This window comes from Canis lupus, chromosome 17 (assembly GCF_011100685.1).
Source record: "Canis lupus familiaris isolate Mischka breed German Shepherd chromosome 17, alternate assembly UU_Cfam_GSD_1.0, whole genome shotgun sequence".
Classification (NCBI taxonomy): Eukaryota; Metazoa; Chordata; class Mammalia; order Carnivora; family Canidae; genus Canis; species Canis lupus.
The window spans coordinates 60256945-60283291 of record NC_049238.1 but is presented as its reverse complement, the minus strand read 5'-3'; the positions used below and the strand labels follow the sequence as shown (position 1 = coordinate 60283291).

General features: G+C 39.8%; 1 protein-coding gene across 6 annotated transcripts in view; it reads right to left on the bottom strand.

Annotated features, from left to right (window-relative positions):
- RPRD2 (regulation of nuclear pre-mRNA domain containing 2) overlaps positions 1–26347 on the bottom strand; it is an 89287-nt gene that overhangs the window by 50545 nt on the left and 12395 nt on the right. For all 6 annotated transcript variants that reach the window (XM_038562126.1, XM_038562127.1, XM_038562128.1 and 3 more), the window contains exon 2: positions 6358–6487. In XM_038562126.1, the coding sequence (XP_038418054.1) occupies positions 6358–6487 (130 nt within the window). The remainder of the gene's footprint in view (positions 1–6357; positions 6488–26347) is intronic.

Here is a 26347-nt window from a genome sequence, read left to right as displayed (position 1 = left end):
CTCTCTCTGTGTGTCTCTCATGAATAAATAAAATCTTAAATAATAATTTTAAAAATGAAAACAAAACAAAATCCCCAAAATCTAGATAGAGAAATATAGTAGTTATTAGTACATGAGTAAAAGTTAAGTCCATGAGCAGATAAATCTCCAAGAGAATGTGTACAAAGAAAGAAATTGCAGCTGTCAGTTTAGTTAGAAAAATGGGGTGGCTCAGTCAGCTAAGTGTCAGATTCTTGGTTTTGGCTCAGGTCATGATTTCAGGGTCCTGAGATCAAGCCCCAAGTCAGGTTCCCTGCTCAAAAAACAGTCTGCTCGAGATTTTCTCTCTTTCTCTCCCTCTGCCCCTCTCCTCACTCACACCCACATGCACGTGTGCTCTAAAAATGAATGGGTAAATCTTAAAAAAAAAAAAAAGAGACAGAGAGAAAGAAATAAAACTGTCCAAATTCAAACTCCCAAGTGGTTTCAAGACTTTCTTCACTAACCAACAAGTAGCCATAAAGTCATAAGAAGCCCTTCTTATGGTGCTTTATTTCAAAGTACCAAGCTCACGGTTTCTCCCAAATATGTTATGACATCTTTTCCCAACAAAGGTCAGACATACATGCAATTTTCTCTACACCCTGAGAGTCAAAAGATATCATTAAACTTTAATAATAATTAGTATAAATTCATTTTTCAGTTCAATTAAGAAGAGAATTTTAAAAAACAAAAATAACTGCCTTTTATGAAAGCTTGGGATAGAAATAGGACTTAGGTAAGCTCCATCCATATCAAAGATATAACCCACTTTCACACGATCCTGGCGTAATACAAGTGGACCTTCAGTTTTTATAGGGATTCATCTACATATAACATGTATGCACACACACACATGCACATCACTGCTGGCGGCAGAATAGGCTATAGTTTTCCAACTCAACTCTGACATTCATAAACACTCCCTGTGCTTCAAAATGAATTTTCTACTGCTCTGTTCCATGATGTACATGTTCAGATGAATGGTATTTTTGTCCTTAACTGGGAGCTCTAGGACACAAATGGCAAAGCAAATACCATCAGGTTGGTTTACCTTCATTTATGTCTGGCCCTCTCACATATAATTTTCACTAGAATAATGACTAGTATGTCCAAAACAAAATCTCCAGGTTCTCGCTCTATGGAATTTCAGACCAGTGAGGGAAGAATAAACTGAAATTTAATTTAAAAAGAGCTGGAATAATTAGATAATTATTTGGAAAGAAAAAGTTTCCTAAAAAAAAAAAAAGTTTTTAACCCATCTGAAAGCACTAATTTCCCTCTTTGGTCATCTCTCTTAACATAAGGCAGGAGTCTATTCCATACCAACTTTCAGTCAGGTGAAACCAAGGAATCCTTAAAGCGATTAAAGAAATAAAATGAATGCCTTAATGCAGAAGTCTCTAACAGGCTGCCTGTTGCCCTAGTCAACAGATATGTTTTGTTTGGCTAGCAATAACTTTTTTAAAAAGGTAATTCAGATTCCCATGTTTTAAAAACTGAAAGACGGGGATCCCTGGGTGGCTCAGTGGTTTAGCACCTGCCTTCGGCCCAGGGCGTGATCCTGGAGTCCTGGGATTGAGTCCCACATCAGGCTCCCTGCAGGGAGCCTGCTTGTGCCTCTGCCTCCCTCTCCCTCTCTCTCTGTGTCTCTTATGAATAAATAAAATCTTAAAAAACAAACAAACAACAATTGAAAGACTTCATATAAAACTCCAGATTTTGACCTAGCTTAAAAAGTGAAAAACTCCTGGGGCACGTGGATGGTTCTGTCGGTTGAGTGTCTACCTTTGGCTCAGGTCATGATCTCAGGATCCTGAGATCCAAGTCCTGTGTTGGGCTCCCTGCTTATTGGGAGGTCTGCTTCTCCCTCTCCCTGGGCCCCTCCTTCTGCTCCTGTGCTCTTTCTCTCAAATAAATAAAGAGAATAAAATAAAATAAAAAGTGAAAAAGTCCTTGGAAGGTTTAGCAGTACGTGTTAACACTGAATTCCTATTTCTTTATGGCCACGGGCTAGGCCTGAGTAGCGGCTGCTCCATTTATGTGGGTTCTTCGCATTCAACCCACCTCATTCATCTATGTGACCTGCCTGAAACTTTTGGTCATTTGCTTCTCCTGAATTAAAGGGATTAAAACAATAGCCTTAAATTAGGGAGAGAATTCACAAGACAAATGAATCTAGAGTCTGTGAATAGAAATTTAAAGAGGGTAGTAGTGTTTGGGATGGGATGTTTATGGAATACTAAAGCTCGTATCTTACAATCTCATCATATACTGTGTAACTAATTTCTTTATAAGCAAGACTATATTGTTTCACTGACACAGTCTTCTGCTTCTATTAGTTTTAAAGTATATATTACTAACTGATAGGGGAAATCTAGCCTTACTACTCTTTATAACAATTATCTATTTTATCCTTCCATATTAAACCCTATTGAGATTTTGACTGGGATTACGATGAATTTATAAATTACATACTGGGAATCTATTTTTTAACAATACCAAATCTTCCTTCAAAATGGTTACATATGTATCTTTTCATTTATTCAAATCTTTAATTCCCTTTCGTAAAATCTAAAAGCTTTCTTTATAAAAGCCTTAACATACCTCTTATTACCTTCACTCTTGAGTGGACTCTCTTTTATTCTGGGGCGGGGTGGGGAGAGTCCAGTACTTTTGTTACAAAAGGAATCTTTTCTCCTAATTACATTTTTAAATTGGTTATGGCTAGCACTTAAACTTGAATCTGACTATTTAACTTACCTCTCTTACTAGTTGATTCTGTGTGGGCTGGGAGTCAGCAAACTATGAACCACAGGCTGGCTGCTTATTTTTATAAATAAAGTTTTATTGAAACACAGTCCCATCCATTTGTCTACCTGCTATCTATAGCTGCTTTCATGCTAGAATAGCAAAATTAAGCAGTGGTGTGCTCACTTCAGCAGCACATATACTAAAACAGAATTAAGCAGTGGCAACAGAGATCCTATTGCCTACAGAGCCTAAAATATTTGCTATTTGCCCCTTTACAGAAAAAGGTTGCTCGCCCCTGATGAAGGTAATCATATTATCTGCAAATAATGAAAATCCTCTCTTTTTAAATGTAGTTTTTGTTTATTTATTTAGAAACGAATGGGGGGCAGCCCCAGTGGCGCAGCAGTTTAGCACCGCCTGCAGCCTGGGTCGTGATCCTGGAGACCTGGGATAGAGTCCCACGTCAGACTCCCTGCATGGAGCCCGCCTCTCCCTCTGCCTGTGTCTCTGCCTCTGCCTCTCTCTCTCTCTCTCTGTGTGTCTCTATGAATAAATAAAGTCTTAAAAAAATTTAAAAAAAAAAAAAAGAAAAGAATGGGATCTCCAGCATAATAGCAAATATGAACGATGTCAGAAGGCATCCTTGTCTCGGAATGCTTTTTCTAGTTCACTGTCAAGTCTTATGTTTATTCCAGGTTTCTGAAGGTACTCTCATTGAGCACTGGGGACACCTCAGTTGGCTGAGGATCTGCCTTCAGTTCAGGTCATTGTCTCAGGGTCCTAGGATGGAGCCCTGTGTCTGGCTCCATACTCAGCAGAGAGTCTCTGCTTGTTGTTCTCCCTCTACCCCTCCTCCCTCTCAAATAAATAAATTCAATCTTTTTTTTTTTTTTAAAGGACTGATCTTTATTCTGAGAATATGTCCTTCTCAACCTTTTTCTGGAAATCAGTTATAGTAAAACAAAGCAGTTGTTTTATTTATTTATTTATTTTTTAAATTTATTTGTGATAGTCACAGAGAGAGAGAGAGAATGAGGCAGAGACACAGGCAGAGGGAGAAGCAGGCTCCATGCACCGGGGCCCGACGTGGGAATCGATCCCAGGTCTCCAGGATCACGCCCTGGGCCAAAGGCAGGCGCCAAACCGCTGCGCCACCCAGGGATCCCAAAGCAGTTGTTTTAAAAAATATCTTTACCTAGTAAAGTAAAAGCTGACAACCCTATATTAATCCATGAACTAGGTCACAAAATCTAAGTCTAGGAAACAGTAGGTTAAGTTATAAAAGGACTATAGTGGTATTTATAGCAGAAACTTTAAGTGGAAACCATCGCATACTGCTTTTCTTACTCAATATTATACTGGGTTTATATATATAAAGAAACAACACAGATTGTGGTTAAGTGGCAAAGAACATGGGTTTTGGGACCTAGACAGGCCTAGGTGGGAATTCTGCTCCCTCCCTACCCTCCCCCCAACCCTGCCAGCTGTGAGAACTTAGGCAAGCTACTGAATCTCTCTAAAGCAGTTTCTTCCTCCTTAAATGGGGACAACAGTAGTAGCCACTTTAAAAAGTTGTTTTCAATGGGGATCCCTGGGTGGCTCAGAGGTTTGGTGCCTGCCTTTGGCCCAGGGCGCCATCCTGGAGTCCCGGGATCGAGTCCCACATTGGGCTCCTGGCATGGAGCCTGCTTCTCCCTCTGCCTGTGTCTCTGCCTCTCTCTCTCTGTCTACCATAAATAAATAAATAAATCTTTAAAAAAAAAAAAAAGTTGCTCTCAAGATTCAATGACTTAAAGCAGACAAAGCACTCTATATAGCATCTGGTCAATTACAAGTGTTCAATAAATGCTAAGTGTACTTTTTTTTTAAGATTTTATTTTTAAGTAATCTCTACACCCAATGTGGGGCTTGAACTCACAACTCTGAGATCAAGAGTCACATGCTCTACTGACTAAGCCAGCTGGGTACCCTTATTTTATCTTCTTCGGACATGCGTGTAAATCTTTTAGCACATTCATGTAGTACCAAAATAAACACAAGTTAACAATCCAAAGGAAGGAAAAAGTATCATTCAGTTTTGTTTTGTTTTAAAACAGGATTTTATTTATTTTATTTATTTATCATGAAAGACACAGAGAGAGAGAGGCAGAGATACAGGGAGAGGGAGAAGCAGGCTCCATGCAGGGAGCCCGATGTGGGACTTGATCCTGGGCCTCTGGGATCACACCCTGAGCTAAATGCAGACACTCAACCACTGAGCCACCCAGGTGTCCCGGTCATTCAGTTTTGAATGGGTTAATACTAACAAATGGATTGATAATGTGTAATGTTCACATATTTATATAAATAAATAATATGTTAATGAGTTATAATTTGAGGAAATACTTAGCAATTTTGATTGTTTACAGAATTGTCTATCCTCTAATTTTGTGTGTATGTCTCTCGTACCATCTAAATAACTTGCAAATATGGATGAAAAACAAGGAAGACACTATTAATACAGAGTAAAAATAACATCAAATATAAGTAATCTAGCACTTTGAGAAATGATAGAGAAAACCTCAAGGATGAAATAAATCAATATGAAGTTTGCGGGACGCCTGGGTGGCTCAGTGGTTGAGCATCTGCCTTTGGCTCAGGGCATGATCCCAGTCTGGGGACAGAGTCCCGCATTAGGCTCCCTGTGAGGAGTCTGCTTCTCCCTCTGTCTATGTCTCTGCCTCTTCATGAATAAATAAATAAATAAATAAATACGAAGTTCAGGATGAAAATTTCCATTTCTTTTTAATTAATTATACAGATGTCATAGAGGGGGCAAGATTTCAAGAGGACTGAAAAAAGAAAGGAAATGTATTAAAAAAATATGAAAAACAGAAGTAGTAATTGGAACAAAGTACCAACAAAAAAGAGTATAACTAGGAGATATATATAGTCAAGGTAGGAGAGAAGAGACAGAGAGTAAATAGCAAGCTTTCAAAAAGAGAATAAATAAAACCTTATAAGAGAGAGAAGTATTTTTTTTTTAAATGATAGTCACACAGAGAGAGAGAGAGAAAGAGAGAGGCAGAGGGAGAAGCAGGCTCCATGCACCGGGAGCCCGACGTGGGACTCGATCCCGGGTCTCCAGGATCGTGCCCTGGGCCAAAGGCAGGCGCCAAACCGCTGCGCCACCCAGGGATCCGAGAAGTATTTTTAAAAGAAAAAATGTGTCTATCAGTGGGAAAATTATTTTTTTTAATTTTTTTTATTTATTTATGATAGTCACACACACAGAGAGAGAGAGAGAGAGAGAGAGAGGCAGAGACACAGGCAGAGGGAGAAGCAGGCTCCATGCACTGGGAGCCCGACGTGGGATTCGATCCCGGGTCTCCAGGATCGCGCCCTGGGCCAAAGGCAGGCGCTAAACCGCTGCGCCACCCAGGGATCCCCTCAGTGGGAAAATTAAATGAACAATTTGGACAAAATATCCTTGGATCTTCAAGCATGTATAACTGTTAACAGTTCTTACTGACAGGTAAAAAAGGAAAACTAAAATTCCTAATTTTCTAAGCTTAGCTTCCCCCAAAGCAGTAAGAATGTACTTACTTCACTAAAGCAGCTGCTTCAGGAAGGACATCAGCAAATGATTCACGAAAAATGATTGCATTTTTCCTTTTGCAGTTCTGTATGACATCATTGGCGAGGTAAAAGAGATTCAAACGGTGGGGATAGGCAGCTAGAGTTGATAAAACAAAATAAATAAAACCAAATGAGTCAAATTATACTGAATTCAGTTTATTCCAAATAAAATGTTCTCTAACTGTGTAACCACTATTACGTGGGTGGAGAATAGGCAAATGAACTAATGGATCAATTTATTGAAACTAAAAAATGTTCGGTTAATTTTCTGTTCAAGGTGCTCCCTGAGTAGATTTCCATCTCACTTTACAGATATTTGGCACTAAAAAACTTATTAACTCTAGAGAAGCTATAATAAAACAAAACTGTTTTCCCAAACATTTGTAAAGAAAAACTGTTGAAGCAGCTCAACTCATCGTGCAAACACCAGGGTTAGTGGAAAGAGCAGAGGTTTTCCAACCACCAAGAATGTATGACCTTAGGCAAACTGCTTAACCTCCTCTACATTGCAATTGTAGATAGACTCTTTTCATCAACTAGACCAGATACTCCTGGGGTACACCTAAATCCTGCCATCTAACTGGAAGAGAGGATCTGCTCCCTACTCTTAGCACCAGGTCCTGGGAAATAAGTAATTTGATCCCATATGCACAAGGAGGTGAAGTTTTTCAAAGGCCCATGACGAGGCCCAGTCAATTTGCTTTCAAGCAAAACCACCCCAAGTTTCATTATATCCTGGACAATTTTAATGTCCATTTGGATGATCCATCACATTTTTTAGTCTCTCAGCATCTTGATCTTAAATTCGGTGACCTCCAAGAACCACTGCTCTGTACATTTTAAAATCTCCCTTTCTGACCATAGCCTCTGTTTCCCCTTACATTTGTCACTGTTATCAAAATCTCAGTTCTATATTTTTTCTAACTTTACAGTCACTTTTATTTTATTTTTTTTTACAGTCACTTTTAGTACTCAATTTTTTCCTCTATCAATTCCACAGTCTTTGATTATTATTAAAGCCACTTTTTTTTTTTTTTGAGAGAGAGAAAGCAAGCAGGTGAACATACATGCAAACAGAAGGAGGGAGAATCCTAAGCAGGCTCCATGCCTAGTGCAGAGCTCAACATGGGGCTTGATTTTACAATCCTGAGATCATGATCTAAACTGATATTAAGAGTCAGACTCAAAACACTGAGCCACCCAGGTGCCCAAAAACCTTCGGGTTTTGTTTTTTTTTTCACCTCTCCCCTTATTTAGCCTTTCTATCACACGCATTCGACAAAATCCTAAATCTGGATCAACTTAACTGGATACCTTTACTGCATCTTTATTTCTGCTCCTGGGTTCTGCTGAAGAAAAATCATATCAAGAGAATTGAAACCATGTAAGTCTAGTTCCTTTAGCTGGGCCCTCATCAATATAATGCTACATTATACTGTTCCTTCTACATATTCTCTCTCTCTTTTTGGGTAAGATTTATTTATTTTAGAGAGAGAGGAAGAGCATAGGGGGAGGGGCAAAAGGAGGAGAGAGAGTCCCCAGCAGACTCCCTATGGAGTGTGACGCCCAACACAGGGCTTGATCCTAGAACTCAGAGATCATGACCTGAGCCAAAACCAAGAGTTAGAAGTCCAGTCAATGAGTCATCTACATACCTCTTTTCTGCAGGTTCTGTTCTTTTTTAAAAAAATATTTTATTTATTTATTTACAGAAAGAGCACAAGCAGGGGGAGCTGCAGTGGGAGAGGGAGAAGCAGACTCCCCTCTGAGCAGAGAGCCTGACACAGGGCTCGATCACAGGACCCTGGGATTATGACCTGGGCAGAAGGCAGATGCTTAACTGACTGAGCCACCCAGGCGTCCCCCACATGTTCTTAATCAGCATCCTCTCTCATCTGCAGTAAGAGGGATCTCAAATTTTGACCACTCTTATCAAGTCCCCTATTTCACCACATTCCACATTCCTTCTCACTCTCAGCAGAGATAAGCTTACATGCTATTTCACAGAGAAAGCAGAAATCATTAGATGGAAATTCTGTTCTCTCAATAAAAATGTATCCATTATTTATATCCAACCAAATCAACTTACCTGAGTTAGTTAAGATCCTTCAGATTCAGGTATCTGAAAGAGTTCTCACTGTCTCCACTTTAACTCTGATTAACTTCATAACTGTAGGAACTACTATTTCCCCCTGTACTTAAAATACGCAATCTACTATGCTCAAGAGCTTTATATAAATTATGCCATCTCATTTATGTTGCCACCACTCCACTCAAACAAGGAATTACCAATAAATTCCAACTTATTAAATGTGATGAAATTTAAAAAAAAATTTTTTTTAAGATTTTGTTTATTCATTTGAGATAGAGAGCATGAACAGGGGCAGAGGGAGAGGGAGAAGCAGAGTCCCCACTGAGCAAGAGTCTGATGTGGGGCTCGATCCCAGGACCCCATGATAATTACCTGAGCTGAAGTCAGATACCCAACCAAGGGAGCCACCCAGGCACTCCTGATGAAATTTTTTTAAATGTTATTTCTTTGTGGCTTCTGGCACACAGAATAATCTGTTATGGTAATTCCTCCTTCAGTTTGTCATAACCACTTTCCTAGTTTTCCTACCTCTCAGATTCCTTCTCTACTGGGTGGGCATGTGTAGATAGGAGATGTGACCATCCTCCTTTAAATGTTGAAGCTCTCCAGCGTTCTCTCCTAAGCACTCTTCTCCATTCACCCATGGCATCATGTTTAAGATTTCAGGTGTTTTTTTTTTTTTTTAAGAGAGATTTTATTTATTTATTTATGAGAGACACACAGAGAGAGGCAGACACAGGCAGAGGGAGAAGCAGGCTCCACGTAAGGATCCTGACGTGGGACTTGATCCCGGGTCCTCAGGATCACGCCCTGGGCTGAAGGCGGCGCTAAACCACTTAGCCGCCTGGGCTGCCCAAGATTTCAGGTTTTAAGTTAGTTTGTTCCATTCCTGACTGTCCCTTATTAGCTTTGGGGTTTTATACACTACTTGACTCTTCTATATGACACTTTTTTTTTTGTTGTTACAAGAATTAAATGAAACAATGTATATAAAGCATTCAGGCCAGTGCTTAGCAGAAAATGAAATGCTATCAGCATAATCATCCACTTAACTCCTAACACGTATACATCAATGACTCCCATGTCTATAGATCTATAGATACCAAGCCTGGATTTCCTTTTCATCAGTTAAGGCACACATCCACATCCAAGTCTCAGAGGCACCCTGAACTTAATTTTTCAGTATTAGTAACTGTCCTCCTCTTCCATCATTCCTGCTCTTGTATTTAGTCAGAATTTTAGCAATCTTTTTTGACTCTTCTTGCTCCCTACCTGACCCTCTTCACATCTGATACATCTCTAAGTCCAGCCAATTTTGTCTCCAATAATATCTGTCAAATTTATCTCGTTTTCCTTCTCTTCTTACTATTGCTCTTTGCTTGGTTCATCATCTTTGACCTAGACTACTACTGGAGTACCCTCCTAACGTGATCTTACCTCTTGACTTAATCCCCTCAGTTACTCTCTAAATTTCTAAATTCATTTCTAATACACAAATATTATCCAATTTGTTTCTCATATCAAATCCATCAATGATTTCCAAATGCTTACTGGGAAGTGCCTAAACACCTTAGTCTCCATTTATGATCTGCATCTTACCTTCTCTTTTAGTCTCATCTTTTCGCTTTCAAAGTTCTATCTTTAATGAAGTATAGTTAGCAGAAACCTTGCATGTGCACTTTCTCTCTGAATTTTCCTTTTCTAAGATATCCCATCCTGAATATATTGTGTTTTCTACTCATTCATAGGAAAAAGTCCAAAATTGTAAATTAAATTCATGTCAGATTTTGCTCCCATCTTATCACTACTTCTTCTCCAAACAAACTACCCCCAACTATTTTAATGCAACTTCTTCCCAATGCATACCCTATACTCTATAGTCAAATCACTATAGAAAGTCAGGAGGAAATGAAAAAAATGGTGAGGTTGTCTGAGACGATGTCTAAAAGCAATGGGATTTAAGAAGACCCATCATGAATGCTTTTCCTCTGCAACCTAGTTCTTGCCTACGTGTTTAGCTTCAACTTTAGCTACTCTTCCTTAACAGCTGCAGTTTAGTGAGCTATACTTTGTTCTTAACATCAAGCCCCACTTCCTTTCCTTATCTTGCCACTTACTTCAACTGGCTAATTCTTTCTTCCTTCAATTCTCAGCTTATATATCACATCTTCCATGAAGCTTCCTGACTCCATAAGACAAGGCCTTTAGTGCATCCTGAAAAAACACATATCATATACTTATCACACTATAGTGTACTTGTTTGTATCTTCCACTAGAGTATAATCTCCTTAAAGGCTGGAATTCTGTCTTGTTTACTGCTATGTCCTCAATGACTGAGTATCAGACAGGAGCTCAAATAATATTAGTTAGGAGCCCTGGATGGATCAGGCAGTTGGCCTTTGGCACAGGTCATGATCCCAGGTCCTAGGACACCTGGGTGGCTCAGCAGTTGGGAGTCTGCCTTTGGCTCAGGGTGTGATCCTAGGGTCTGGGACTGAGTCCCAAATTCGGCCCCCTGTGAGGAGCCTGTTCTCCCTCTGCCATGTCTCTGCCTCTCTCTCTGTGTCTCATGAATAAATAAATAAAATCTTTAAAAACAAAACAAAAGGGACACCTGGGTGGCTCAGCGGTTGAGTGTCTGCCTTTGGCTCAGGGCATGATCCTGGAGTCCCGAGATCGAGTCTCACATCAGGCTCCCTGCATGGAGCCTGTTTCTCCCTCTGCCCGTGTCTCTGCCTTTCTGTCTCTAATGAATAGGTAAATAAAATCTTTTTAAAAAATTAATAAAATAATCCCAGCATCCTGGGATTGAGTCCTGGACTGGGCTCCCTGCTGAGCAGGGAGCCTGCTTCTCCATCTTCCTCAAATAAATAAATAAAATGTTCAAAATAATTATAATAATAATAATAATAATAATAATAATAAAATGTCTGATGAAGATGTTAAATTTTTGTAGACAGGAACAAAGGTGAAGAGTACTCCAGCAAGAACAAGTCATGAGTAAAGGTGCTGAAAACGATTATCCAATGTCTATCTTTGGTTTTACAGAAGGGAAAAATTTAGACAAAAAAAATTTTTTAGGATTTTATTTATTTGGGCAGCCCGGGTGGCTCAGCAGTTTAGCACCGCCATTGGCCCAGGGTGTGATCCTGGAGACCCTGGATCGAGTCCCATGTCAGGATCCCTGCCGGGAGCCTGCTTCTCCCTCTGCCTGTGTCTCTGCCTCCCTCTGTGTGTGTGTGTGTTTCTTAAGAACAAATAAATAAAATCTTAAAAAAAAAAAAAAAAGATTTTATTTATTCATGAGAGAGACAGGGTGCGGGAGGGGTGGCAGAGACACAGGCAGAGAGAGAAGCAGGCTCCATGCAGGGAGCCCGATGCGGGACTTGATCCCGTGACTCCAGGATCAGGCCCTGGGCCAAAGGCAGGGACTAAACCGCTGAGCCACCCAGGGATCCCCTAGACAAGATTTTTAAACTTATTCAATAATACTCATAGCATTTTCTATGTGCTAGATACTGTTTTAAAGATGATACAAATATTAACTGATACCCTTACAACAATGCTGAGGTTAATACTGTTATATCCATTTAAGAGGTGGAATAATGGGGATCCCTAGGTGGGATAACTGGCAAAATTCAACCACAGTCGGTGCCTGGGTGGCTCAGTCGGTTAAATGTCTGCCTTTGGCTCAGGTCATAATCCCAGGGTCCTGGATCCGAGCCCCACAACCAGCTCCCTGCTCAGTGGAGAGACTGTCCTTCCCCCTCTACTCCTCTCCCTTGCTCATGCTCTCTCAAATAAATAAAAATCTTTAAAAAAAAAAATTCAACTATAGTCTGTAATACTGTATCAATGTTCATTTCCTGCTTTTGGTAGTTGTTCCAGATATTACAGAACCACCATTGCAATGTACTAAACTGTGTCTCCCCAAAATATTTATGTTGAAGCTCTAAACCCCAATGTGACTATATTTGGAGATAGGGCCAATAAGGAGGTAATTAAGGTTAAACGAGGTCATGACGATGGGGCCTTTAAGAAGGTAAGAGTGTTTTTATAAGAAGAGACACCAGAGATCTTTGCCACCACCAACAAACACCCTTGCCCACCACGTGGCCTCCTATAGAAAGAGGCCTTCTTCATTCAGGAAGAGAGGGACGCCTGGGTGGCTTAATCAGTTAGGCATCTGATTCTTGTTTTGGCTCAGGTCTTGATCTCAGCATCGTGAGATCAAGTACCCTGTCAGGCTCTGCACTCAGCAGAGTCTGCCTGAGATTCTCTCCCTCTGCCCCTCTCCTGATCGATGTATTAGTGCCTATGCTCACTCTCTCAAATAAATAAATAAATGAAATCTCAATATACATATGTGTGTACGTGTGTGTGTGTATATATATATATATATATATATATATGTGTGTGTCTCTCATGAATAAATAAAATCTTAAAAAAAAAAAAAAGTGTTTCCAATCTGCATGGTCTTTCCATTACAGAGAATAAGCATTATGGTATAATGGAAAAGGTACAAGCATGAGTCAGAAGACCCAAACTGTAATACTTGAAAAGGATTTTCTTTTTTCTTTTAAAAATTTTTATTTATTTATTTGACAGAGAGAAAGAGCACAAGTGGTGGGAAGGGCAGAAGGAGAGGGAGACGCAAGCTCTCCACGGAGCAGGGAGCCCGATGAGGGACCTGATCTCAGAATCTCAGGATCATGACCTGAGCCGAAAGCAGATGGTTAACTGACTGAGCCACCCAGGTGCCCAAAAGTATTAATTTTCATTATCTTTAGTCTGACTTATTTTGTAAAATGAGGATGTTGAAAGGAAAAACAGGGGTCCCTGGGTAGCTCAGACGGTGGAGTGTCTGACTCTTCAGTTCAGCTAAGGCTGTGATCTCGGCATGGTGGAACCGAGTCCTGTACTGGGCTCCATGCTTGTTGCAGGGCTGCCTGCGAATCTCTCCCTCTGTCCCTCCCTCTGCTCACTCGCCCTCTCAAAACAAAATAAATAAAATCTTTGGGACACATGGGTGCTGCAGTCGGTTGAGCAACCCACTCTTGGCTTTGGCTTGGGTACTACCACAGGGTAGTGGGATTGAGGTCAGCATGGAATCTGCTTAACAATTCTCTCTCTCCGCCCCTCCTACCACCCTGCGTGCCAGTGCTCTCTCACTTTCTCAAATAAATAAATAAATCTTAAAAAAATTTAAATAGGGCAGCACCAGTGGCGCAGCAGTTTAGCGCTGCCTGCAGCCCAGGGCGTGATCCTGGAGACCCTGCCTGGATCGAGTCCCACATCAGGCTCTCTGTATGATGCCTGCTTCTCCCTCTGCCTGTGTCTCTGCCTCTCTCTCTCTGTCTCTATGAATAAATAAAATCTTTAAAAAAAAAAATTAAATAAATAGAATCTTTAAAAATATATCTATTTGTGAGGAGGGATGCCTTGGGTGGCTCAGTGGTTAAAAAAATATGTATTTATTTGTAAGGATACTTATTTATTATATTTATCCTATTATAAGGATTTTATTCACTTATTCATGAGAGACATACAGAGAGAGGCAGAGAGATAGGCAGAGGGAGAAGCAGGCTCCCTGCGAGGACCCTGATGTGGGACTTGATCCCGGGACCCCGAGATCACGCCCTGAGCCAAAGGCTGAGGCTCAACCACTGAGCCACCCAGGTGCCCCCACTCAACTGATTTAATTTCTGAATGACTAACTGTATGGAATTATACATAACCCATTACAGTATTCATCATATATATATATATATTTTTATACAAGGTGTTTACAAAAAAAACCCATGAATATTGTAATTAATGAAAAATTTGAAAGCAAATCCTTTTCTCTTAAGTACTGATTTTAGAGCCTGAGTCTTGAATAAAATGACTTGAATGTACATTGAAAGAGCCACATCTAAACTAAAAATTTCAAAGTAGTCTCTTAATATTCATAAGGTATCCACTTAGTTCTTTAAACAATTTGCCACTCAGGATGTGTGTTAAATATCATTATACACAATTATCTAGAAATCTACTAAATCAAATCTTCTCTAATCCTTTTTTTTCCCAAATTAAAAAAAAAAAGGATTTTATATATTTATTCATGATAGACACAGAGAGGTAGAGACACAGACATAGGGAGAAGCAGGCTCTCTGAGGGGAGCCTGATGCAGGACTCCCTCCCAGGACCCCAGGATCACGACCTGAGCCAAAGGAAGAGGCTCAACCATTGAGCCACCCAGGGGCCCCAAACCCTCTGTAATTTTTTTTAAAGATTTATTTATTCATTTATGGTAGAGAGAGAGAGAGAGAGAGAGAGAGAGAGAGGCAGAGACACAGGAGGAGGGAGAAGCAGGCTCCATGCAGGGAGCCCGAAGCGGGACTCGATCCCGGGACTCCAGGATCGCGCCCTGGGCCAAAGGCAGGCGCCAAACCGCTGAGCCACCCAGGGATCCCCTGTAATTTTTTTTAAATAAAGATTTTATCTATTTATTCATGAAAGAATGCAGAGAGAGAGAGGCAGAGACACAGGCAGAGAGGGAGAAGCAGGCTCCATGCAGGGAGCCCGATGTGGGACTCAATCCTAGGACTCCAGGATCAGGCCCTAAGCTGAAGGCAGGCGCTTAACTGCTGAGCCACCCAGGTGTCACACTTTCCATAATTCTAAACAGAAAACTGTTTGGTGTTATCAATGATCTATAAAGAGCCAAAAGAAAATTAGAATCTAAATATCCACCAAGAGTGGAATTGGTTTATTAAATTAACAAATTGATGGAACCATTAATCAAATATGAAGACCATACGAAAACTGTAAAATGGTTTAATAATGAATGTGAAAAACAAAAACGGTTTGCTGATCTTGACTCTTACTTCCCCCTTTTTTCTACATCTAACTCCTGTCAATCCTTCCTCCTTTTCACTGTATTTTACTGAATTTATGATACCACTGTTTATAACATGCACCATTTTATAAACCATGAAGAAAATTACAAAGTACTTCCAAATAACTCAATGAAACTATTGACTATAAAATACACACTGATTTCAAACATGTTAAAATGTGGGGAAAAAATGTGCAGCTTAGAATTGATAGAATCCATGATTTGTAATTCATTCTCTCCCTCCCCACTCCTTTTGCCACTGACTTACTTTAGTATTTCATCATTAATACTTCCTAATAAGTGATGTCTGCCTCTAGTTTGACCACCCTTCAATCCATCCTCCACATTACTGGAGAATTCATCCCACAGATATGCTTGCCCCCATGCACAAACTTCTGTATAAAAATACTCTCTGCAGCGCTAATTCCAACAAAAGCCTAGAAATATCTTGCAAGTCCATTAAAAGAAGATTGGCTAAATCCAACTAAATAGCACATAACTATTAAACACAAGTTTAGAATCTTCTTCAAGATATAAAGTGAAGGGATCCCTGGGTGGCGCAGCGGTTTGGCGCCTGCCTTTGGCCCAGGGCGCGATCCTGGAGACCCGGGATCGAATCCCACGTCGGGCTCCCTGCATGGAGCCTGCTTCTCCCTCTGCCTGTGTCTCTGCCCCCCCCCCTCTGTGACTATCATGAATAAATAAATAAAATCTTTAAAAAAAAAAGATATAAAGTGAAAAGCACAATGGTGAAGTATGCCACTATAGGTACACAAAAAATACAAACATATATTTTATATTCATAGAGAATACCTCTGAGAAGATAACAAACTGTTAATAATAATGCCTCAGCATAAAGAAACCAAGGGACCAAGAGAGGCAGGAGCAGTTAAAGTAGAGGAATTCATTTTTTACTATATACTTTTTGGAATTTGATTTGGGAATATATTTATTTACTTATTCAAAACAATACATTAAAAATAAAATGAAAATTCCACTATGTTGCTACACTTCATGTTCTTCCTTAATACTGCTTAAAACTTGTGCACAGATATGGTATTGTTCACTTGGAGTTGAAAATATTCATTAACAAATGTCTCCCCACCAGACCAAGAGATCTTGAGCACAGTGGCTTTGCATCTCAATGCCGATCAACTACTTAGCAGGTATACAACACTTTCGATTGGATAAATACTTACCAAGACCTCCCTCTAAAATCACCCCCATTCATGGGCAGCCCAGGTGGCTCGGCGGTTTAGCACCACCTTCAGCCCAGGGTGTGATCCTGGAGACCTGGGATCGAGTCTCACGTTGTCGGGCTCCCTGCATGGAGCCTGCTTCTCCCTCTGCCTGTGTCTCTGCCTCTCTCTCACTCTCTGCATCTCTCATGAATAAATAAAATCTTTAATAAAATAAAATCACCCCCATCCAGGCATCCTCTTCCCTTCTGCTCCAAACTATCTGCTTCTCTCTCCCAGATTTTCAGGGTTCCCCTAGATGACACTAAGGAATGACCTAATATGAAGGAGAAGGAATCTTTTACTCCTGTCCCTTGTTAACCAACTCCACCTTCTATGTCTGTTATTATAGAGTCTCAGATAATCTGCCCCAGGTTCTTTTAAAACATTTACTCCTGGGCAGCCCGGGTGGCTCAGTGGTTTAGAGCTGCTTCAGCCCAGAGCGTGATCCTGGAGACCAGGGACCGAGTCCTATGTCAGGCTCCCTGCGTGGAGCCTGCTTCTCTCTCTCTGCCTGTGTCTCTATCTCCCTCATAAATAAATAAACAAACAAATAAATAAACAAATAAATAAATATCTTTAAAAAATAAAACATTTAAAAAAAATAAATAAAACATTTACTCTTTCAAAGTTTGACCTAATTTTTCACCATTATGAAAATGATAATGAAAAGAGGAGTATCAAATAGTATCAAATAAGTAATGTAATCTGTCCCATTTTAAGTGCTAAGCATAATCCTATCTCAAATCCACATATCAGAATTCTCATTCCTTTCAGAGAATGGCTTTGGAAATTAGACGCAGATAGACATTAATTCAAACTGTACCTCAGTAACTACTAACTGGGTCATGACCTTGACTAAAATGACATGTCTCTGAGCCCTAATTTCCGTATCATCTTTTTTTCTAAGGATTTTATTTATTCATAGAGACACACAGAGAGAGGTGGAGACATAGGCAGAGGGAGAAGCAGGCCCCCTGAGAAGCCTGATGTGGGACTTGATCCCAGGACCTTGGGATCACATCCTGAGTCAAAGGCAGATCCTCAACCACTGAGCTAATTTCCATATCTTAAAATGAACACAATAGGGGTAGCCTGAGATGGCTCAGTGGGTTAAGTGTCTGACTTTGGCTCAGTTGTGATCTCAGGGTCCTGGAATTGGGCCCATCAGGCTCCTTGTACTCTCTCTCTCAAATAAATAAATAAATAAATAAATAAATAAAAATACTTTAAATGAACGCAATAGTTCAAAATACTTTTGGAAGGAATAAATAAATAATATATGTGAAATATCTGTCTGTAGTACCTACTACTGTTACAGAACAAGTTAAATACTTCACTAAGTGTAGTTGTTTTCTCTCAGTTTTCTTTCTAGGTTGGTATGTATCAGGTAAGTATATGAAAAAGATGCTATCGAATTAAACTAAGTATGTATGACAAGTTTCTTACTTCTAACTCTGGCCTCTGAAAATGGAAAGAAAAAGGCTTTATGGTTTTTACCTCCTCCAATCCTACAACTCCCTTGCTCTGTTCTGGCTCTTGAAACATCTAGGCTGCAAAAAAATCAGAGGCCCAATCTCCTGGAAACTCTCATCTTCAAAGAAGTCTTAGAGCTTCAAGTCAATGGTCTTCTCAGGTGACCTCAAAAATGTTTGGTCTGCCTTGGTCTGCTATAGTAACACTAAATACAGAGATTTACATGAGTTATTTAATTACTTATACCTAATAACCACACAGAATAATAATTATGCACATATCATTTAATCAGCAAAATGTTTTAAAAAGTTGATTATAACCCAAACTCTGCTCATACATGATTCAATGTTGGTTAATCACACAGCTGAGCTGTTTGCTCATGGATTTAAAAAATTGTTCTGGGGCAGAGAACACCTGGGTGGTGCAACTGCTTGAGCATCTGAGCTCATGATCTCGGGGTCATGGGATCGAGCCCTACATAGGGCTCTGTACTAAGCACAGAATCTGAGTCTGTTTGAGATTCTCTCTCCCTATGCCTCCTCCTTCCCCCCAACCCCTGTGTGCATGCATGCTTTCTCTCTCACATACACACACAAAATAAGAAAATAAATCTTTAAAAACCATTCTGCAGCATCTGGCTGGCTCAGTCAGAAAAGCATTCAACTCTTGATCTTGAGTTTGAGCCCCACATTGGGTGTAGAGGTATTAATTTAAAATAAATAAATAAATATTTTAAAGTTCATACTTTTCTCTCCATCTAACATGACTTAGAGGGAGCACTTCGGTGGCTCAGGTGGTTAAGCATCTGCCTTCAGCTGGGTCGTTCGTGGTCCTGGGTCCTAGGATCAAGTCCCACATTGGGCTGCTTCTCTGCCTTTCTGTCTTTCATGAATAAATAAAATCTTAAAAAAAATAGCTTTGCTAAGTATACAATTCTCAATTGATAGTTGTTTTCTCTCTGCACTTGGAAGTTTTATCTTGTGTCTTCTAACTACTACTGTTGCTATTGGTCTATCTTCCTTTGCAAGCTATTTATTCTATCTGTTTTTAAGGGCCTCCCTTTGACTTTAGTATTCAGTTTAGCCACAGAGTGTGTAGGTATGCATTTCTTTTTATTTAATCTCCTTCATAGTCATTCTGCTTCCTGTACATTCAGGTCTTTCACTAATTCTTCAGACCTCTCAGCATTATTCCTTCAAGTATCACCTGTTCTCCACTCTCTCCTTCTAGGACTTCAATCACACATATGTTAGATTCATTATCATTCTTATCAACTTATCTTTCAACATTATATTCTGAGAAATTACTTTAGATTTTTCAGTCAATTAATCCATCCATTGGGCTTTTAATTTCAACAATTATATTTTTCATTTCTTTTTTTAAAAAGATTTTATCTATTTATCTGAGAGAGATGGAGAGCACTCATGATGGGGGGGTGGTGCTGAGGGAGAGGGAGAAGCAGACTTCCCGCTGAGCAGGAAATCCAATGCAGGGCTCAATTCCAGGATACTGAGAACATGACGTGAGCCCAAGGCAGATTGCTTAACAGACTGAGCCACCCAGGCACCCCTATATTTTTCATTTCTAACATTTCACTTGGTTCCTTTACAAAATCTATATAACCAAGTCTGAGAGTCTTTCATTTCCTACAGTATTTTAGATTCTACCTTTTATTGATTTAAACATTTTATATTTTATCATTCTAATAGTTTAAATCTTTAGGGGTTTCTTTCTACCAAATCTCACTCATACTGGCTTATTTCCTTGTGTTTGGTAGTTTTTATTATTATTATTATTATATTTTTTATTTTTTAATTTTGAATTTATATTTTGTTGAATTTTATCTGTGGTAATTCAGAGCTTAACCAGAAAAGGCTATTTCTCTTGGGGTTGCCTGGGTAGCTCAGTCGGTTAAGCATCTGCCTTCAGCTTGAGTCATGATCCCGGAGTCCTGGGATCAAGCCCTGTGTCAGGCTCCCTGCTTTGAATGGAGCCTGCTTCTTCCTCTCCCTCTGCCTGCCACTCCTCCTGCTTGTGTGTGCACGCAAACTCTCTCTGTCAAATTAATCAATCAATCAATCAATCTTTAAAAAAAAAAAAGAGAAAAGAAAAGGCTACCTCTCAAAATGTATTTGCACTTGCTCTGGTGAACTGAGGATGGAAACTAGTCCTTGGTCCAATTTAGCATCCTTCTCAGAGGGTTCTTATATTTGCTACGGGCCAAAGACAACATCTCCCATTAATGCTAATATGGGCATCTGCCCTGGAGGCAATCTTGCCTTTTCTGTTGGCTCACTGTTCACTGTCCTGTTTTAGCGGATTCTTCACTCTTATAAGTGAGAACAGACCCTTACAGAGCATCCTTACTTTTTTAGCATGAATTAAAAACTATGAATGAATGAATTAAAAACTATGCATGGAACCAGTAATGAATTAAAAACTATGCATGGAACCTCCTATATAGAAGAATTCCAGGGATCCCTGGGTGGCGCAGCGGTTTGGCGCCTTCCTTTGGCCCGGGGCGCAATCCTGGAGACCCGGGATCGAATCCCACGTCGGGCTCCTTGCATGGAGCCTGCTTCTCCCTCTGTCTGTGTCTCTGCCTCTCTGTCTCTCTCTGTGTGACTATCATGAATAAATAAATAAAATCTTAAAAAAAAAAAGAAGAAGAATTCCAAATAATTTACATAGATACTGCCTCCTCAAGGAGATGAAGCATAACTCCCCACTCCTTAAGTGTGAACTGTGTACAGTGACTTCTTTGCAAAGTATACAGTATGATAAAAGGGGAAAAAGAATAACTTTACAGTGAAGAAACCTGATAAACACTGCCTCAGTCAAGGTTAGCATCATCAGTGATAAGTCATCTTGTAGGATACTCTTGATATGGTGTGAAGAAAATAGCACTTTACCTCTGCATTCTTCTTCTCAAGAACCTATAACCTCAGCTAATCATGAAGGATGCTCCACAAAATAGCCAAATAGTACTGCTTAAAACTGTTGAAGTTTAAAGAAGCCTAAAGAAACATGACTAAATATAATGCAGAATTTTGGATGGGAGCCTAGAACAGAAAAAGACATGAGGCAAAAAGTACAGACTCTAGTTAATAATTATGTATCAATATTAAGTCATTAGTTTTAACAAAGACACCATACTATTTTAAGATGTTATTTTTTTTTCTATTGTAAGATGTTAACAAGAGCAGACACAGGTGATACAACCTTTATAACTTTTCTGTAAATTTTTTTAAAAGATTTATTTATTTATTTATTTATTTATTTACTTACTTACTTACTTACTTATGAGAGACATGGTGGGGGGTAGGGAGAGAGAGGCAGACACAGGCAGAGGGAGAAGCAGGCTCCATGTAGGGAGCCCAACGTGGGACTCGATCCTGGGTCTCCAGGATTACACCCTGGGCTGAAGGTGGTGCTAAACCGCTGAGCTACCCTGGCTGCCCTTTTTCTGTAAATCTAAAGCTACTATAAAATAAAAAGTTTACTGGGGCACCGGATGCCTCATCAGTTAAGCATCTGATGCTTTATTTTTGCTCAGGTCATGATCTCAGGGTTGTGGGATCAAGTCCTATACTGGGCTCTGTGCTTAGAATAGTCAGCCTGAGATTCTTTTCCCCTCCTTCTTCGCCCCTCCCCCTGCTCACATGTACCTGCTCTCTCTCAAATAAATAAATAAAATCTCTTTTAAAAATAAAATTAGGGGGCAGCCCTGGTGGCTCAGCGGTTTAGCGCCGCCTTCAGCCCAGTGTAATCCTGGAGACCTGGGATCGAGTACCACGTTGGGCTCTCTGCATGGAGCCTGCTTCTCCCTCTGCCTGTGTCTCTGCTTCTCTCTCTCTCTCTCTCTCTGTGCGTGTGTCTCTCATGAATAAATAAATAAAATCTTTAAAAAATATAATTAAATTAAAAGTTTATTTAAAAAATTATATTTGGGGATGCCCGGGTGGCTCAGCAGTTGAGCCTCTGCCTTCAGCTCAGGGCATGGTCCGGGATCTGGGATCGAGTCCCACATCAGGCTCCTTGCAGGGAGCCTGCTTCTCCCTCTGCCTCCACCTCTCTGTGTCTCTCATGAATGAATAAATAAATAAAATATTTTTAAAAAATCGTATTTGTTGCAATTTATGCAGGATTTAGTTGTTTTGTTGTTGTTGCTTTTAGTGGGAAGATCCTACAAAATCTAATGTCACGTATCACCAGAAATAGAGGTCTTTCTATTTACCCTTCTGCCCAAAATAATCATGCTCCTTCCCAAAACCATCTCCACCAAAATTCCTCTGGCAAACTTTCTTTCCTTAGTTTCTGAAAAATCACTTTGTTCTGATCCTCTCACACCTACTTAGGACAACTCTTTTTCTGCTAACTTCTGAAACTCTGGTGTTACCCAAGATTTTTTCATTGGCCGTATTCTCTTCTCAAACACTGTTCCTTGAAGTGTTCATTCGTTAACTACTACCAATATGTCTACAACTCCCAAGTCTGCAACTCTAGTTCAAATCTCCCCCCCCCAAATACAGTAAAGTGGTTATGAACATCTTTCTTGAGTCAGAACCAGTTTCAAAGCCCAGCCCCATTTCCAACTGAATAACCCATTCTTTTTTTTTTTTTTAAGATTTTATTTATTTATTCATGAGACACACAGAGAGAGGCAGAAACACAGGCAGAGGGAGAAGCGTTGTGGGACTCGATCCCATGACCCTGGGATCACGACCCAAGCCAAAGGCAGACACTCAACCATTGAGCCACCCAGGTGCCTGTGTGTGACCCATTCTAAACAGTGCTTTCCTCATACACAATGGAATAACAATCGTACCTATCCATTCAAAGGTTGTCAAGATTACATGACATAATACACATAGAATTTCTAGGACAGCATCAAGCCCATAACTATCAATAAATATTAGCCAATACTAGGATTATAAGCACCATTTATATGGCTAATTATCTACCAAACAACTCTTCTCAGATGCTCTCCAAACATTCCCAAATCCATATACTCAAGCCTACTTTTATTATCTATCGCTTCCTCCCAAATTCCCTGCCATCCAAGACAGAATCCACAGACTCTGTCTTCCAAGCTTTCCTCTTATCCCCAACATCCAGCTGGTCAGCCAGTTCTATCAAATTCCACATTTTAAATACCTTTTAGATCTTTTCTGCCTTCCCCATTACTGCTATACTAATTCGAATCTTGGTCATTTGTTGGATTTTATAATGGACTCCTGACATTTTTCCCGAAATATATTATTTATTTTTAGTAACTATAATCAGCTTCAGGTATTACAGTTTACTGTGCTATTTTAAATCCCAAAATACAACACTTTTTGTTGGCATTATACAAAAGCAGCTCCATTCATCTTCCTTGGTTATCTTTCCCTCACCTACTCATCCATCACCACCCCTCTCGCTTTCACCACAAACTCATTACCCTATTTACTACCTAGCTCAGAAACTCCCTGGGCTCAGTCCCCTCCACTCTTCACACCCGCCCCCCCACTTATAGGGTGAGTCTGCATCTCAGGGAAAGAACCCAAAGGAAAGATCCTTGGGGAAAGAAAGGATTTAGATCTCCACTAGGTTAATGTTTCCAAAGTTGGTTAAGAAAAAAATTAAAACTTCAGCAATTTTGAACTACTGAACAGAGACAGATGGTTCTGAAAGCACTAGTCAGGGTAATTAAACATGGCAAAAAAGGTGCTTAAGTCCAATCTAGCCACCTATATCACACAGGGCAATTATAAAGGTGACTCAGGCAAAAAGACCAAAGTCAAAGGAAGCAGCAAAGCCAGGAGCTGCTAATGATTTATATTAGAAGATTATCTATATTTAATATAGTATAAATTTATATTTTACTTTATGTTTTAATGATAATATTAAAAATATGAACTATATTAAATCTCTGGCTTCACGGATTTGATTTCAATTTTTATTTTTATTTATTTACTCATAATAGACACAGAGAGAGTCAGGCAGAGACACAGGCAGAGAGAGAAGCAGGCTCCATGCAGGGAGCCCCAAGCGGGACTCGATCCTGGGTCTCCAAGATCATGCCCTGGGCTGAAGGTGGCACTAAACCGCTGAGCCACCCAGGCTGCCCTAGAAAAACTTTCTTTTTTTATTATTATTTTTATTTTTTTTAGAAAAAACTTTCTTAACAAAGTTTCCCAAAATGTGTTCCATGGAATACTAATCACGTGAGATGGTTAAAGAAGAAAGATTCCATGGTCAAGTAAGTTTGGAAAATGCTGAATATCTTTATCCCCTGCCTCTTGGAAATTCATAAAGCACCTTATTAACTGCACTAACACTCAGCAGCACGAAACAAGGTTTAACATGATAGTTCCTAAACTCTGATACTGACATGTAAATATCACTTTTGGGGAAATGCTACAGTTTGTAAAAAGTACAAATTCAGGGATGCCTGGATGGCTCAGCAGTTGAGCATCTGCCTTTGGCTCAGGGTGTGATCCCAGAGTCCCAGGATCAAGTTCTGCATCAGGCTTCCTGTATGGAGCCTGCTTCTCCCTCTGCCTCCTGTGTTTGTCTCTCCCTCTGTGTGTCTCTCATGAATAAATAAAATCTTTTTTTTTTAAATAAAATCTTAAAAAAAAAAAGTACAAATTCATACTCTTATTTCTGTTCACTGTCATGTTTTATTTTCTCTGTATCTTTTCTTTTCTTTTTTTTTTTTTTTTTAGGATTTTATTTATTTATTCATGAGAGACAGAGAGAGAGAGAGGCAGGGACTTAAATAGAGGGAGAAGGAGGTTCCCGGCAGGGAGCCCGATGCAGGACTTCCAGGATCACTCCATGGGCCAAAGGCAGGCGCTAAACTGCTGAGCCACCCAGGGATTCCCTGAAATACATAAAATCTTAAAAAACACTAAAAAAAAAAGGTAATTATGTGAGGTGATATGTTAACTAACCTTACTGTGGTAATTATTTTGCAATACATTTGTGTGTCAAATATCACAATATATACCTTAAACTTACACAATGTTATACATCAAATATATCTCAATGAAATTGGAAAAAAATAAGCACAATGCTGTTCGGAAACCATTACACCATATATAACATACTGCCTATGGAACACTACAAAATACCAATAAACTTGGAAAGAAGTGGGAAGCAATCTAGCACGATGGTGGAGTATACACTCTGGAGCCAGACTGCTTAGATTTGCGGGCTCCTGGGTGGCACAGGTGGCTAAGCATCCAACTCTTGGTTTCAGCTCAGTTTGTGATCCCAGGGTTGTGGGATGGAGCCTCATGATGGGCTCCACACTCAGTGAAGCATCTGGGTAGGTCTCTCTCTCTCTCTGCTCCTCCCCCAACCCTACACCATGCCTACTTACTCTCTCTCAAATAAATTAAAAAAAAAAAAAAAGATTTGGGGCCGCCTGGGTGGCTTAGTGAGTGAAGCATCCAACTCTTGATTTTGGCTTAGGTCATGATCTCAGGGTTGTGAGATTGATCCCTATGTGGGGCTCTGCACAGAACATGGAGTGTGCTTATGTTTTCCTTGTCTCGCTCTGCTCCTATTCACTCCTTAAAGAAAAAAAAAGGGGGATGCCTGGGTGCCTCAGCGGTTGAGCGCCTCCCTTCAGCCCAGGACGTAATGCTGGAGTCCCAGGATCAAGTCCCGCATTGGGCTCCCTGCGTGGAGCCTGCTTCTCCCTCTGCCTGTGTCTCTGCCTCTCACACTCTGTTTCTCATGAATAAATAAATAAAAATCTTAAAAAAAAAAAGTCTGCTTAGATTTGAATCCTAGCTCTACTGTTTACCATCCTTGTACCTTCAATTTATTTTCCCTCACTAAGATATGAAATATTTCACTTATCATTTATATTATTTTGCCTGTCATCAGTGTAGTTAATTGTACACTTACACAGTTATAAAAATTACACAGTACCTACCTCATGAGTTTTTATACTGAAGGAGATCACATAAGAACTTGATATATGTAGGCCACTTCTTTTAAGATTTTATTTTTAAGTAATCTCTACACCCAAAATAGGACTTGAACCCACAACCCTGAGATCTCAAGAGTTGCACATTCTAGTGTACCATTGTTAGCTATCATTAAATTTATTAGTGACATTTGTGAAGTTGACTATATAAATGACTGGAAATTAAATAAAGAATGTTGCTAAATAATAACAAAGTACTTGTAAGTAACTCAGGCTTTGAATCCACTGCATTTCTTTTTTCTCTCACTTTAACCTTCTGCCTATATAAAACAAACAAATGAAA